The 15,732-nt window shown below is 39.2% G+C and overlaps 2 protein-coding genes across 7 annotated transcripts in view; both read right to left on the reverse strand.

The window, feature by feature from the left end:
• adat1 (adenosine deaminase tRNA specific 1) overlaps nt 1-1,622 on the reverse strand; it is a 33,811-nt gene extending 32,189 nt beyond the window's left edge. For 2 of the 5 annotated variants that reach the window (XM_086074046.1, XM_086074044.1), the window contains exon 1: nt 1,360-1,622. In XM_086074046.1, the coding sequence (XP_085930172.1) occupies nt 1,360-1,501 (142 nt within the window). In that variant the 5' untranslated portion in view covers nt 1,502-1,622. Of the gene's footprint in view, nt 1-1,143; nt 1,266-1,359 lie in introns of those variants that run through there. The other 3 variants (XM_086074045.1, XM_086074048.1, XM_086074049.1) reach the window with 3 other exon arrangements.
• Nucleotides 1,623-6,046: 4,424 nt separating this feature from the next.
• cotl1 (coactosin-like F-actin binding protein 1) overlaps nt 6,047-15,732 on the reverse strand; it is a 22,474-nt gene continuing 12,788 nt past the window's right edge. For both annotated transcript variants that reach the window (XM_086074356.1, XM_086074355.1), the window contains exons 4-5: nt 14,487-14,644; nt 6,047-10,024 (exon numbers count right to left, since the gene is read on the reverse strand). In XM_086074356.1, the coding sequence (XP_085930482.1) occupies nt 9,914-10,024; nt 14,487-14,644 (269 nt within the window). In that variant the 3' untranslated portion in view covers nt 6,047-9,913. The remainder of the gene's footprint in view (nt 10,025-14,486; nt 14,645-15,732) is intronic.

Here is a 15,732-nt window from a genome sequence, read left to right on the forward strand (position 1 = left end):
ATGGGGGAAATAAAACATAGTATTGGCAAATGGCCATTACATTTAGGGTTGAATGTATTAGTAAACACATAATGTATTTATGCAATAGTCAATAGGCCTACATTAATTATGACTGTAAATCACTCTGAATTTCACAGGCAAGAATACGCGCCATTGCTGGGGTCAACAGCGTGCCCATTAGTGAAGCAGAGGACATTTACCGAAAGGAACAACAATATGACTGGTTAATAACACTAAACAATTCTTATTATTTTGGGGGGCTATGTTAGAACTATTAATGTATGATTCATAAATAATTTCTCTGTCATTGGCAGTAACCAGACCGTCCAGTGTGAGCAACTTGAAACTAAAGGGGAATGTCCGAAGAGAACATGGAAAGACTGAGGGAATGGAGAGAGAAATTTAGAAGAGCGCTCGCTTTAGAAGTTTTTTTTTAGAAGACTGTAGTGTGTTTGTGTGTGTGGGAGGGGGATTATGGTTCAATTAAGTGTTTTATATGCTAAATGAGTGCTTTTTTTAAAGCCTCACATTCACCCATTCACACACCAATGGTCGGCTACTGCCACACAGGTTGCTGCCAGGTCCACTGGGAGCAAATCAGGGTTCAGTGTATTGCTCAAGGACATTTGGACATAGTCACCAAGGGTACCACCAAGGCCACGGGCTCATGCCGCCCCATGACTATTCCTTGTGCACTTTTTGTGCACCGCCCATATGGCAAAAGTCACAGGTTCTGTGGACATTACATGTTGTAGGCATCAGTAAATGTAGTCAAAATGGTCACGATTTTGGCGGTGGGGGTGGTAAATATTTAGGCTAAAGTAACTGTCTTTTGCCCAAATTCCAAACCAACGATGTGCTGTAGTTTACAGCTGATTGTAAGATGACTGGCCTAAGGGAATAATGCATGATGTTCACTTATGCGGCAAAAAAGTAATTTTATCAAATCTTCATGCAATGGGCTTATGCATGATTATATCTTATTCATACCTATACCTTTGTGTATTTAAACAATTTTAAATATCGCCTATACAGTAGTTATTTTAAAGTTATTTTGTTACACTCACATTGACTTAGATCAAAAAGTTAACTGACCTTCTATTCTATACTATACTATTCTAAACATATCCCACTTCCGCTTACTTTTATTTTGAAATTCCTCCGAGCTTCCGCTATCGAGCTTGCTTAAGAAATCGAGGCTGTAGCAATACACTCTTGGAGGCTGGAGCCCGGAGCGTACCATAGAGGTGGCTTCCCCGTCGCCGCTGTCGAATATCAAATATCCAACATAAAACTAACTTCACCTCGGTACATTCAAACCAATGTACACGCACATCACAAGCACACGCGCACACAAACCTCTATCCGATTTAGCACATCGGGTGATTTTCACCACAGCGGCTAGTGAGGTCCATTCTCTGCCTGGCTCCGGCTTTCCTCTTCGTGGCAGCTCGTTGAAACGCTTATAGCACAACTTGGCAATTTCATCAGCGTTCACCATGCCTTGTGAGGCGAGTTTCACATAAAATTTAATATGGCCTTTATGAAAATACGATTTAAAATGTATTTATTGTTCTACTTTCGCTCGATCATTTGCACATGCGCAGCCACTATTCAAAGAGACAAAGCGCAACTTCTTCCGGGCCAAATTCAGATTTTCACAATAAAAAGAACAACGCTTTACATTGTGTGTCTGTTTTAATGATTGATGATAACATTTTAATGTTATTATTTAGTTGCTTTTCATTACATTTCCTCCTTCAGCATTGGTTTCAGGTAGCATGTTGCAACGAGATACACTACTCACAAAAGGTTTGGGATATTTGGTGAAATAACAGGACGAGCCGAAAATGCATTCAAACCTTTACAGGTGAACTTAATGTGACCTTCTCTAAGCTTTTGAATGCACATGTCTAACTGTTAAATGTTTCAGTACTTTTTGCACAATGTGCTGCTCTCTAACGATAAGCGTAACGGCAAAATTCACAAACAACAATGCTCCAGTTCATCGAGCTGGCATCATCAGGGAACGGGTGTTGGAGACTGTTGTACCGCAAATGAGATGGCCTGCACTTTCTCCCGACTTGAATCCTGTTGAAAACCTGTGGAATCAGCTGAGTCGCTGTGTAGAGGCTCAAAACTCTGCACCCCAGAAGTTCAATGACCTGTGGATGCCATGCCTCAGCAGTCAATGAGTCGACTTGTGAACAGCATGAGACGCCGTTGACAAACTGCAATTGATGCTTAAGGGCACATGACAAGTTATTGAGACAGTTTTTTTTTGGTTTTACTTCAAAGAACCTCGACCAGTTGTCAGCATTTTGGAGTAATTTTTCATCACTGTTTTTCTTGAGTGTGGTTGCGTGCATTTGTCAAGGCACCAAAGAAGAGGAGAGACGACAGTGCATTGAGCGATCACTGCTGTGTGTCCAGATGGACAGGTTCTAACTATGCCTTTATTTTTATTTTTATGCTGACTCGGGGAGATAGTAGGTTAACAGTCACAGGGATAACTCTGTAGAGACAGTACCAAAGTGTATTCTTGGTATTTTCTTCCTGCTGATGTTTTTTACGCGTCGACCACACAAGGGCGCCATTTTCTAACAGAACCAGAGCTGTAGCTTCTCAAGCTTTGATGTGTTGTTATTGTTACTTTGTTTACTTAGATTATCGATGGTTCTGCCTTTTGACTTTTCATGTGCTTGTATGTACATTATTCCTATGCTGCCATTTTATTGTTTTAAAAAACATGAAAATATTTATGAGTCATTCTTGCACCGCTGATGGCGCTGTCGGTTTACCATAGAAACCTTTCAGCGAGGCAGAGTTGTTGTTGTTGTTTGGTTTACAGAACGTATAAATACATTACAAAATGTAAAATCTAAATTGAAGTTAGAATAAAAAATTTAAGAAAGAAAATAATTAATCAATAATGTCGTAATTTACATGTTCATAAGAAGTAGGAAGAAGTGCAATAGTTTATCTAGTCCTACTCCCTATTAATTCTGTCACGTTAATGTACTAATAAATCATTCATATCTAATAATGTATCATTAAAAAAATTAACAAGTTATTAACAGTTAGCTGGCAGGTTCCATCTGAAGATACAACACCTCTCCCATAACGCCTGTGTGGGTGTGTGTGGTAGTGGTGGGGGGTACTGTGTGGACTCCAGTAGTCCAAGGAGAGGAGCTACAATACATAATTTACGTACAAAAAAAAGAAGAAGTAATAAAATAGTTTTACTAGCTACTCAAATGGCTTGTATTTCAGTGGAATAATCATTTTAAGCAATGATGTCAAAATTACGGCTCTGGGAGATCTAATTAGTAGTTTTAAAAATGTGATAGACGTAGTGTTAAAGCAAGGAGCGGCCCCTGTTCTTTTTGAGTGGGCTGAGGGCTTAGGCTTAGAGTTTTACATCACATCAACAGTGCACTCCACTGAAGTCTCACCGTACCGGAAGGATGGGTGCCTTATGACATCGAATGTCAAAGTGCTGCGTGCATACAGTCCCCATAAAATTATGTAACCTGCCTAAGTTAGAATGACGTAGCCTAAGTTGGATCAATGTATCAGTTTGCCTCCTTAGATAAAAATACATTGGCTATTGGTTTATCTACCCTTTAGTTGGCTCCTAAAGGATGGTTGGATGATTAATGGTACATAGAGTGCCAGACACAGAGAGCAGGGAAAGACAAGCAGTATAAAGTCAGAAAACAAACATTCTGTATTAAGTTAATGTGTGTTAATATGTTTTGGTCAGGGTTTGTGGTTGCGGGAAGAGGACTCAAGTGCAGAAACAGGGGAAAACGCAGATAGCGTGCAAATAATTTATTGGAAGGCTGAGTATGGTTGGCATTGAAGTTGAGTCAAGGTGCAGGCAGCGTGGCAAGTGGTCCACAGGTGGAGGTCTAGCAGGCATCCTGGCAAGTAATCAGAATTCGCAGAAGCAACAGCAAAGGGCGATCTATGAGCGGAAAGCAGGTAGACTAAGTTTATGTATTCGTGTTGATCTCAGCGAAGCAAACGGCTAGGTCACTACTAACTCTACAACGAGCGTAGACAATCTGGCAAGTAGTTGGTGTCCCATAGCGTCTTAAGTAGGAGCAGCCGTAATTAGGGAGATGAGACTCAGCTGCTGACAACTCAAACACACCGAATCTGCAAAGCTTCCGAGCACACACACATACACACCTCAGGGTGCAGAGGCAGCAGCCTTAACAGGATGCCCCCTCCAACGGGCACCACCAGGGAGGGCGCGATGAAAGTCCTGAACCATGTCCTGTCCAGGACAGGACATGTTAGGGATCCAACACTGCTCCTTCGGCCATAACCATCCCAGTCAATAAAGTACTGGAGGCCACGGCGACGCACATCCAGGAGCCGGCTCACATCGTAAGCGGGATGCCCGCCGAGCAACAGTGGAGGAGGAGGGGTTGGCACAGGGGGGGGGGGGGACATCAGACTCGAAGACACAGGCTTAATCTGAGAGACATGGAAGGTTGGGTGGACACACTGACTGGCCGGTAGCTTGAGGTGCACGGCAAATGCCACAACCTCAAAAGGACCGACGAAGCGGGGGGACAATTTCCTGGATTCGACCCTGAGTGGCAGATTTTTGGTGCTGAGCCATACTCTCTGTCGTCCTGTGGTTTTTATTTTTTAAGACAAAAAAAGGTTGTGCTTTACCTTGACTAGTTTCGGCGACGACTGCCGTCTTCCCCAGAAGCTGTCAAACTGAGTTGTGACGTGTCTTACCAGCTGATGTTCCTGGGCATAGCACACTATGTCCAGCAAGAGCTTGGCAAATAGGGTTGGTTTCTGATGGGTCCATGCAGAGGTAGCAAATCCAGGTCCAGAAAGTAAAAGTCCTGCCACAGTTTGGCCTTCGTCCCTGATGCTATCTATCTATCTAGATACTAGCTCCCTAGCAGGTAAACAAGCACCATGAATGCTCGCTAGGGAGCTAGATAACTAGCACCTGAGGCTAAAGCCAAACTGTGGCAAAGTTTTTACTTTCTGGACCAGGATTTGCCACCTCTGGGTCCATGTTAATTAATGGCCAGATTGTGCCATCAGGGTTTGTGGTTGAGGGAAGAGGACCTAAGTACAGAAACGGGGAAAAAGGCAGGTAGCGTGCAAATAGTTTATTGAAAGGCTCAGTATGGTTGGAATTTAAGTGGAGTCCAGGTGCAGGCAACTGAAGCGTGGCAAGTGGTCCACAGGTGGAGGTCTAGCAGGCAGGTAATCAGGGTTCACAGAAGCAACAATAACATGTTGTACGTTTCATTTCAAAGAAAAGTCCAAAAACAAGTCCAAGGTCCATTTTTATACTCACTGTAACCTGTGGGGGGTTGGTTTACTTCAGACACATGTATACTGTCAATGCGTATGTTGAGGAGCTGTTGTATCCAAAAGAGTACTCTTCCCCAAAGATTTATGGTTAGGGATATGTTTATATTTTACTCATTACAGTTTTCCTTTTCATATATTTTATTAGATTTGGTTTGCTCGCTGACTTCCCATGCAATTTTTGGAACGGGAAGTACAACCCCCCCCCCCCCCCCCTCTTTGTAGCACCCCTAAACCTCTGATTCTAGAAGACCTCAGGGGAAAACAAACAAACAAAAAAAAAAAACAGTTTAACAATTTTTTTAAAAGGATTACTCAACAGGAAGTCAGACTGTTGTTCCACCCCTCACTAAGATTTGAAATCGGCGCTCAAAGGGGGTGTTGCCTGGGGGACCGGACCGTTGGGTTGCGAATGGGGAGAGGGATGGGCATGGTCTGGCTGTGATTGACAGCAGCAACTCACGAAGCTATTTACGTGTACGAGAATGAGCCAGTGGGTGGCGGGGGCGACTACGTCATGCAGAACAAGTGACGTAATATGTATTGTGTCTTGTAATGAGAGGACAAACAGACAAATTGTGTTTATCTCAGTGTTTAACCTTAAGATGGCATCAAAACACACGTTTTTTGCCCCAAATTCAAGCTTTAAACAAACATGTACTAAAATGTAAAAAATAATGACCAGGACATGTAGACAGCATTTGTAGACACCAGTTTATACAGTTTATCAGCAAAAAAAAGTTGATTAAGTGTTGATTTATTCTTTAATGGAACGTTAGATCAAAACAAAAGCTGCAGTTAAATGAAATGTATAATTGTATTTCTGTATTAAACTATAAAAAGATAATCTTCTAAATTACCGTTGATTATTTGTATTAATTAAAAACAAAATACAAAACAGTAGCCAAAATTTAGAAGAAACAATTATCGAGACTGCCCAAACTGTTAGAATGAGAAAGGTGCTTATTTGTGCTGCGTGGTATGAGGCACACACATCAGACGAGAGATGAGAAGACAATCATCTGCAAAAATACTATTATAAAAGCTTTTGCGAATCAACACTGTACCATAACAAGAAGCAGACTCAACATGTCAAACATGCTCAAAAGGCTTCCATGTTACACAGCAAATTTGTTTTCACAGAATTTTGTCTAGTTATTTTGAGATAACAGTGCTGAAGTCTTGATGTGTGTTAACTTCATCCTGGACAACTGCAACCAAGCTGAGATGAGAATAAAGTTCAGCTGACAATGCATAGTACATTAAAATAACCAACCATGTGCTAGCTGCTGGGAGGGAAGACTGGCTGTCATCACTTCTAATTAGGCCAATTAAATGTCAAGTTGTGTAGATGTGTCCAGAAACATGCTCTGAGCATACACTGGTTCACAACAGACAGTTTGGAAATTCGGTGCGCGACTCGCTGTTAGGAAATTCAAAGCGCAACGGCAACGAGGCGCTGCGACTGCGAATGTTGACGTTAGAGTAGTAAGTAAGTAAGTAAGTAGTAGCCTTGCTAACACAACACACTGGTGCGTTTGGAAACCAATGGGAACAGCGCACTTTGCCTCTCCGAACATATACACTCTCAGGGCCAGATCCACTAAAGATTTGTGTAGCTTTTGCGTGGCGCTAACCGGTATAAATGGAGCAATCCGGGAGCATGTAATCCACTAAGCACGTGCAGATGGGGAAATTCATGAATGAATGAATGAAGTCCTCATGATGTCGTTGTCCTCTCTGCTCACTACAACTTAATGGCGCTAAATGAGGAAAATGCTTTTGTACCTTGTTGAGCCGCATTTTGTAATTTGTAATTTTCTAGGAAATGTAACAACATGGTGCATTATGTAATAATACCTATTATTGTTGTTTGTTAAACAATGAATTTATACAAGAGTGACTTTTTTTTATTTTTTTTATGCAATTTCCCTTAGAGCTATGTAGCCCAATAAATCTATGTATGACAGAACATGTTTGGAATTATATAGGCCAATAACTTGTGGCCAAATTCAAAGCTCTACATGGTCTGTCACTCAGCCAGGGAGGGGAGGGCGGGCTGTAATCTGATTGGCTGCTGCATCAGTTCTACAAGGATCATGCACTGCTTGCATGCTTAATTGAGACAGCCAACAGAGTTCAACATGATGCCAAGTATGAAAAAACTGTGTCAAATATTATCTGTGTAATTGAATATATGGAAGTATAAAGACATGTCGCTTTCTGATAATTTCATAACTGTTACTATACTGCCGTGTTCTTGGCGCAAATCCATTGCCATGTGTGTTAAATCAGGCACAAATTTGCTCCCAGCTGTCAAACTTTGTGGGCGTGTTTGCGCCGGTATATCATTAGAGGAATATCCTTAATGAATGGGACGTTAACAGGGAGCAAGCTGCCTGTGCATATGTGGAGCAATTTTTGGCGCTGTCAGTGGACGCAGGGCGTTCGTAGCTGAATTTGGCCCTCAGTGTAGTGCACAGACTTTAGAGCGCATTTCCGAACCTGCTTCAAATAACAGTGATGAGTTTACATTTTGTGATTAACACATTCAAATCTCCCCATCCAATATGAATCTCTTTCAGTCTTATAGGCAGTAGTGTAGTGGTCCTTGGAGAAGTGGGTGGGTATACTCTAAAATTCCACTTTTTTTAAGTACTCCATAAAAAGTCCTGTTTAAGATACAATGTCATGTAAGAAAAATCTGTCATTTTTACTTACAATAAAATTAGCATGACTTGATTGACTTGAGCAGTTTGTCGTTATTGCTGGTAACATAAGCAGCCTGAATTAATGTGAAATGAGCTTGTCATGAGACAAATATAAAGTATAAATAAAGTTGTAAAACAATATATAGTGAACAATGAACAAAAATGGTGAAAAACGGTCACTATTAGATCTCAATACTGTTTCAGGCCGAATCTTAAAGTACGTCTCCATTCTTGTGTTTTAACTTAACCTGGCAATAGTCAGATTGATAATTGTGATTCACTCAAGTGAGTTCTCCACAATATCAATTTGGGACCGCTCCACTGTAATTTGCTCGGGAAAGGCGGGACATTCTGTAGAATACTACGAGCTGATTGGACAATGTGCCAACTTGTTTTATTTTGACCAATCACGGCAACGAATGTGAATGTCGTCACCGTCGTAGGAAAAAAAAAGAAACAAGAACATCTTTACCACCTAAAAATGCACAAAGCGCCTCTCACTATTCTTCTTAAAAATGTAAACCGAGTAATTCCGCAAGAACAGAATTAATTGCAGCGTCCATGCACTTGTCCACCAGCGTCGCCATGTTTGGTTCGTTCCAAGTAACGGTTTCGGGCTTCCTGATATCGTCATAGCTTCATGTCCCGCTCTCAACAACGCCTGATTAGTCCGACCTAAAAAAGGTCGGTTGCTAACGGATAAGCGGGAGCAGTACAAGATGGATTCTCGTGGTGTTTGTGAACAAATACCGCGAGGGTTAGGGTAATTCAGCTTGCTGGCAAGGTTAGTTTTAACTTTTTAACTCAACTACCAGCCTAGCTACTAAGACGAGACTAGATCATGTAGGTACGTGTGTAACTGACGGCGCCCACTCCGGAGATCGAATCCACACCGCAAATAGTCTCTAGTGTATGAGCGTGATGCGCTCAGTTTGAGCTAAAACTACGGAATGCAGTCGCCGTGGGCCATGGTTTCACCATCCTCACATATTATTGAATGGTGCGCATAAACTGTAAACAAAGTGAAACAATGAGCATGACTGCTCATTGTACATGTCTTTTGTAAAAAAAATAAAAAAAAATGTTTTAATTGCATGGTATTAACTGAACCGTATTTTATATTTGAGACATTTGTAGATATTGTAAGTTACTTTCTATAGACTAAAAGTAATTTAAAGATTTAGGATATTAACTTTGCTATTAGACACAGCTTAGACTAGTTGTTTCCATGTTTGTAATTGCTATGCTAAGCTATGCTAACATGAGTAATGTAACCCATGTAGTTTCTACACTTGGCCTCATTCAGGTCACGAGTCGTTAATCTTCAATTTCTGAACCTACATATTTTTGGAATGTAGGAGGAAGCCACAGTACCAGGAGAAAACCTAAGCAAGCAAGGGGAGACGTGAAAACTCCATACGCAGATTTTTTTACCCGACAGTCAAACCCAGATGTTCTGACTATGCATGAATAGCATTTTGGAGGCGCTTTACAGTCTTCAAAACCAAACTTACACTACACAAATTACTCAACTATGTAAAAAGTAGTAAGTGTTTTCATGGCTTGGTAAACTGAAAAATAAATAAATAAATAAGCGATTAGTGCAGAAAGAACGGTGCTTTGTACTCTTTAACTGGATTTACATGTTACATCTGGTCCATATAGTAATTTTTTTGCGGGGATGTCCCTGTACTCTTTTGAGTCCTTCTTTTGTTGGACTAAAATTAAAAGGTAAATTGTGTGTTCTTTGTATATTATTTGTATATGTGCTTTTGTCATTGTTGTTTGCCTTCAATCCCATATATTCCTCTCAAAACCAGTCCTTCCTCTTGAACTGTAGCACTTCTCTACTCGGCTTGGGCATCATAGTTGGCACCACCTGCCTTCTTCAGCTCTGTACGAAGGTAGTCCTCATCCACTTCTTTCGGATCGCTAAACATGAACTCCTTGGCAAAGTTCTGCAGAAATGGATACAGAGCTAAAAATGTTGGCTGTGGCAGGGAGGTTAGCATAAATACAGTTGTGTTTACAGTATATAGCACATAAAGAGCTAAAAATTTGGGCTGTAGCAAGGAGGTTAGCCAAAATACAGTTGTGTTTATATAGCACATTTCATACACAAGGCAACTCAATGTGCTTCAAGTTCACACAATGAAAAGTATATCTAAAAGCATTCACAAACAAAACAGCTAAAGTAATTCATAAGCAAATAAAAAAAATGTAGCCAACCAAAATTAGTACGAGAACATACAATGACAACATTTTAAAGTAAAAAGACACTGACAAACAAAGCCGTTTTGGGAGGGTACTAGGCAGCGCACTGGCCCAGCCATGCAGCTTAACTTATTTTCTCCCAAAATCGTATAAATACGTTCTTTTTTTAAATGTTTTAAGTGTCCCAAAGACAAATTTATAATTGTTTTAAATGTTTTTTTTTTTAATGCTAGAGCATTCAGAAGGCTTTGATGCAGCATCTCAACTGCACAGAACGGTTGAAGCAATGGTAAAATGGTAAAAAACAGATTTGTGAATAATGATGAAACTTAGCTATATTCTAAAGCATAGGTGTCAAACTCCGGTCCTGGAGGGCCGCTGTCCTGCAGGTTTTGGATGTTTCCGTTCTCCAACACAGCTGATATATCAGCTCATCAGCAAGCTCTGCATAAGCCTGATAACAATCCTGCTGATTGGAATCAACTTGTGTTGGAAGAGGGGAAACCACCAAAACCTGCAGGACTACGGCCCTCCAGGACCGGAGTTTGACACCTATGTTCTAAAGTTAATTGCTGCAAAACTGAAAAAGATAGATATATAAGTTTTTCCTGATGAAAGACAAGACTCTAATCTTTCTTTTGGTAGGTTACATGTTTTTATAGCCATAGAACACAATATTCTGTGGGCCTTGCCAAATCAGTCAAAATCCAGTAAAACAACCGGCTGGGAGTGAATGAGTTAAAGAGAACACTGCGCACTACTATTTTATATATATATATATATATATATATATATATATATATATATATATATATATATATATATATATATCAGGAGCTTTCAAGGACAAGCTTATACTGTTATATTATACTGCTATATGCATCCTAGACTTTCTGAGGTTTATCAGTAAATCAATATTGATTATATAGCACTTTTCATACAAAAAATGCAATTCAAAGTGCTTTACATTTTTAAGTTTAAAAACAAATCCTCAGCCCACCGCCCCCCACAATACCAACCCACCCACCCCCCAAAAAAGTGCCTAAACAAACATTCAAAACAAAGCAAATCAGCTGATAGAAGGTCCCTAAGGCTCAGCACAGGGCAACCTGTTGACGAAAACGCGATCTCAAGGAGCCGTCTGCGCTAGGAGAGGGCAAAAAGCCACGGCCGCAGGCCCGACCCCAGCTCCTGCTACAGAGGGCTGCCTCTGAGGAAATAATACAAGAGTAAAATTGCCAGACTGTAATATTTTTTAAGAAGATAAGACAGAGCTAAAACTATAAATAAGAAAATACTAAAATAATAAAAAGAAGACAGTAATAATAATATACTATGCTAAATGTTCAAAACAAATAATGGACCCAAAAATGTAAAAACAGAATACGTAAGATTTGATTTATCATAAAAGAAAAGAAAGCTAAGATGGTAAATGGTAAAACTGGAACGATGCCTCCCCGTATCTGTGTATCCTGACTGCGAATAATTAAAAGGCCGGTGTTGGGAGGATCTCAGGGCTCGCGAGAGTTCATAAAGTAAAAGGAGTTCTGAAAGATATGAAGGCCCAAGAACATTAAGACACTTATAAACCAATAATAATACCTTAAAATCAAAAACTCTCGTTTTCCAGTCTTAGTCAGGACACGTGCTTCCCAATTCTGCAGTGAAGATCGGACAGCAGGGCATTGCAGTAATCAATTCGGTTAGTAATAAAAACATGCATTAGGGCAGGGGTACGGAACCATGGTCCTCGAAAGCCACTGTCCTGCCTGTCTTAAAAATTTAACAAAAATAATTTTTTATCACTTGAAGATCTCTCGGGCCAACACAGAGACACTAATGCAGGGGTAGGGAACCCTGGTCCCGCCTGTTTTCCATGTCTCCCTCCACCAACACAGCTGATATGATGAACAGGATCATTATCAGGCTTCTACAGAGCTTGCTGATGAGCTGATAATACGAGTCAGCTGTGTTGGAGGAGGGAGACATGGAAAACAGGCGGGACCAGGGTTCCCTACCCCTGCATTAGCGTCTCTGTGTTGGCCCGAGAGATCTTCAAGTGATAAAAAATTATTTTTGTTAAATTTTTAATATGTGGAATGAAAGTGAGCTCAGAGTTTTTGACCTGAGGTAAGGGCTGTAGGGACATTGCACATATTTTAGTTAAGAGTTTCTCTCTCCAGGCCTCAGGACCGATAATTAAAACTGCAGTCTTGTCCTGGTTAAGATGGAGAAATTTTTCTGCCATCCATGATTTGATGTCACGGATACAGTTAAAAAGAGCATCCATTGGACTGGTATCATCAGTAGCAACATAGATGTAAAACTGCGTGGCATCAGCATAACTATGGAAATTCACTCTGTGTCTCCTAATGACACCTCCAAGAGGGAGCATATTAAATTAAATAATAAAGGACCTAAAATTGAACCTTGGGGCACACCACATGTTACTTCATAGACCTTTGAAGAGCATTTATCTAAACTTACCATATCCAAACTTTTTTTTTTTGCTGTCAAACTCTTAAATGGGCGACAGATCCCCAAGTGTGTCAGCTTGGTATGGCTTTCCGTGCTCAGCCACTGAAGCCCATTTGAGAGTTCAAAAGAAACAAAAGAATGCTTATAGCCTTAATAATTTATTATTGACCTAGGTATTCATAAATATTTTTTCTTTGCTGCAAATGCAGGTTTATTCTTAATTTTGATTATTATTATTTTTAATCGCGACTCGTGAGGATAAGCGGTTTAGATAATGGATGGATGGGCTATATTACTTATTTTCAAGGCAACAATTTGTTTTTATTAGGTTTACTTAAAAAGAAGAAAATACCTAATACTTAAATGTTGACATTAAGGGCATGAAATAAACTCACTTTCATTTAGCTATTGGAGTGCCCGCAATTGGTGTTCCTGCAGCGCTTGCACTTGTCACTCATATGGTTTTGCATGTCTGTTTTGCATGCCTTTATTTTGTCCTGCCTCCCCAATGAACCAGTGCCAAGGGATTGTGATTTTGTCTGGTGCATGCAAACGATCAGGTGGGATCTGATTGGTGTCAGACTTGTAGTGTGACATCTTTATCTGGTAATCTGACAGAGCAACCCATCGTGAACGACATATAAATCGTGTAGTTTAAACTGGGCATAAGGCATATTTTAGTGGGCGAGCATTTTTGGTTTAAATTGCGGCTATGGGCATGTGAACATTTCTTTTCAGCTTTGTTTTGAAAAAATAACAATCACGTATTATTATTATTATTATTATTATGATGGCTGGGTATCAATTCTAATTTCCTCAATCCATTTGATTTCAATTCACAAGAGTATAGTTCGATTTAGATTTTTTTCCGATTCGATTCACTTCAATTCAAGCAGATATTGATTAATTATGGAACATCAGTTCTTCGTAAATATCATGGACGTGATAAAAACTCCGCAAACATTAAATTCCAAATTAAATTTTGCGGAGGCAGTAACTGGTCAAATGATTTAGTTTATTAAGAAAAGTAACGCATGTTATAATCACTTAAGTGTTACACAAACATTGACATCAGCAAGGATGAGATGAAAATATTTTCATAATTCTAATTCAATAATTGTAAATATAAATTAAAAATACTCTGAATTGTGAGATGTTAAGTGCAATAAGTGAGGCCTTTCATAAATGCAAGAAAATACTTTAAATTCACGTGAACAATAAATTTCAAGAAAACAGTAATACAAAAAAAAAATTCTTATGAATTTATGGGAAAAAGAGAAATTAAAACAATCGATTCATGGTTTTATGAATCGATATCAGGCTCAAAAAGGAAAGTCAATTTGATAATGATAATTATTATTTTTTAAACCCAGCCTTAATTATTATTGTTATTATTTTATTATGCTTTAAAAAAATATGTCAAATTACAAAACAAAAAAAACGGTGCATATAGAGACAAACTTATTAGATATTTGGATTCTACATTCAAAGCTGCGCAAGAAAATGTTGACTATTTTGTTTACGCAATTTTAGTTTGTTTGTTTGTTGTAGTGCAGACCCGTGTAATTGGTTTTACATTATCCATAGTACAAGTTAACAGGTATGTGCTTATTCTGTCGAATAATCGAATAATTATAACATTAGAATAATGATGTGTTGTTTCGTGTGTGTTACGTTTTTATACCCAGAATTCTGTTACTCTTTTTTCTCGACACTTAAGTCACTGACCTGCACGATTTCTTTGACCAGCGCTTTGTCTGTGCTGATCTTTGCACGCTGTAGCCCACCGATATTGTCCCCAATCCAAGTGATGAGGGTGAACTTGGCTCGTTTGCTCATTGCGTCTCCTGTCATAATCCGCAGGAAGCAAAACAGCCGTGCATCATCTAAAAAAGGAGATAAAAGTGAATAGATCTATATAATATTGATGCCGAAAAATAACAGCACAGTGCTAAGAAGTAAGTCTGGATTGGGGTTTTCATGTTCTTCAATGGACAATGACTTGTAGCCAATGCAGGGTATTTCACTCAGCAGCTACTTCTGTCATTGATTCCTTCACAACAAAATGTATGATTTCAAAATTCCATACTTTTCCATACTCTAATGATGGAAATGTGTGTATATGTATATATATATATATATATATATATATATATATATATATATATATATATATATATATATATATATATATATATATATATATATATATATATATATATATATATATATTAGGGTTGGGCGGTATTCAGATTTTGACACCATTTTACAGTCTCCACATTTCACCGGGGTAAACGGTAATACCGTTGATCATTTTAGACCTTTTATATATTTTTTAGACTTATCTTGCGCTGACAACAGCCAATCTTTCTCGAAGTTAATGGTCACAGATCTGTTCACTGTGTGCTCCGGTAGCATGTAATAATCTTTTGTGTGACGGAGAGCATTTGAAAGTCTGTCACTCCATGACAGCACGTCTTTGGCTAAAGTGAGCAGCTGACGTGCATGTGCTCTTTTTACGCCGCTGAGCCAAGCTCAGATAGCATTACCATAACATAAACTGTTGCCCGCGGACAAACACAAACGTCTAGCGGCCCTTCACACTTACACACTGTTTCTCGGTTTACTGGACGCTTTAATGGACCCTGCTGTGGGCGCACACTAGGGCTGGGCAATAAATAAAATCAATTCGATACATCGTCATTTTAAAAATCGAATCGTTGAAAATTTTCTAAATCGGGAAATCACATTTTGTCTTTTGGATTATTAAAAGCTGTTGTTCTTATGTTGTGTTACATTTAAATGTTTTTGTGGCAGAATGTTAGATGGGTGTTTTAGAAGACATGTTTACAATAGCTACCAACTACTTAATTGTGGCATTTAAGAAAAACACTATGAATGTTAAGTTTATGTCAAAACTAATTTAGAATCAGTATGCATTATTGTTGTTGAATATTTTGCACAGGAATTATTT

Source organism: Leptonotus elevatus, chromosome 4 (genome assembly GCF_054856555.1).
Source record: "Leptonotus elevatus isolate MCC_2025b chromosome 4, RoL_Lele_1.0, whole genome shotgun sequence".
In the NCBI taxonomy this organism is placed as follows: domain Eukaryota; kingdom Metazoa; phylum Chordata; class Actinopteri; order Syngnathiformes; family Syngnathidae; genus Leptonotus; species Leptonotus elevatus.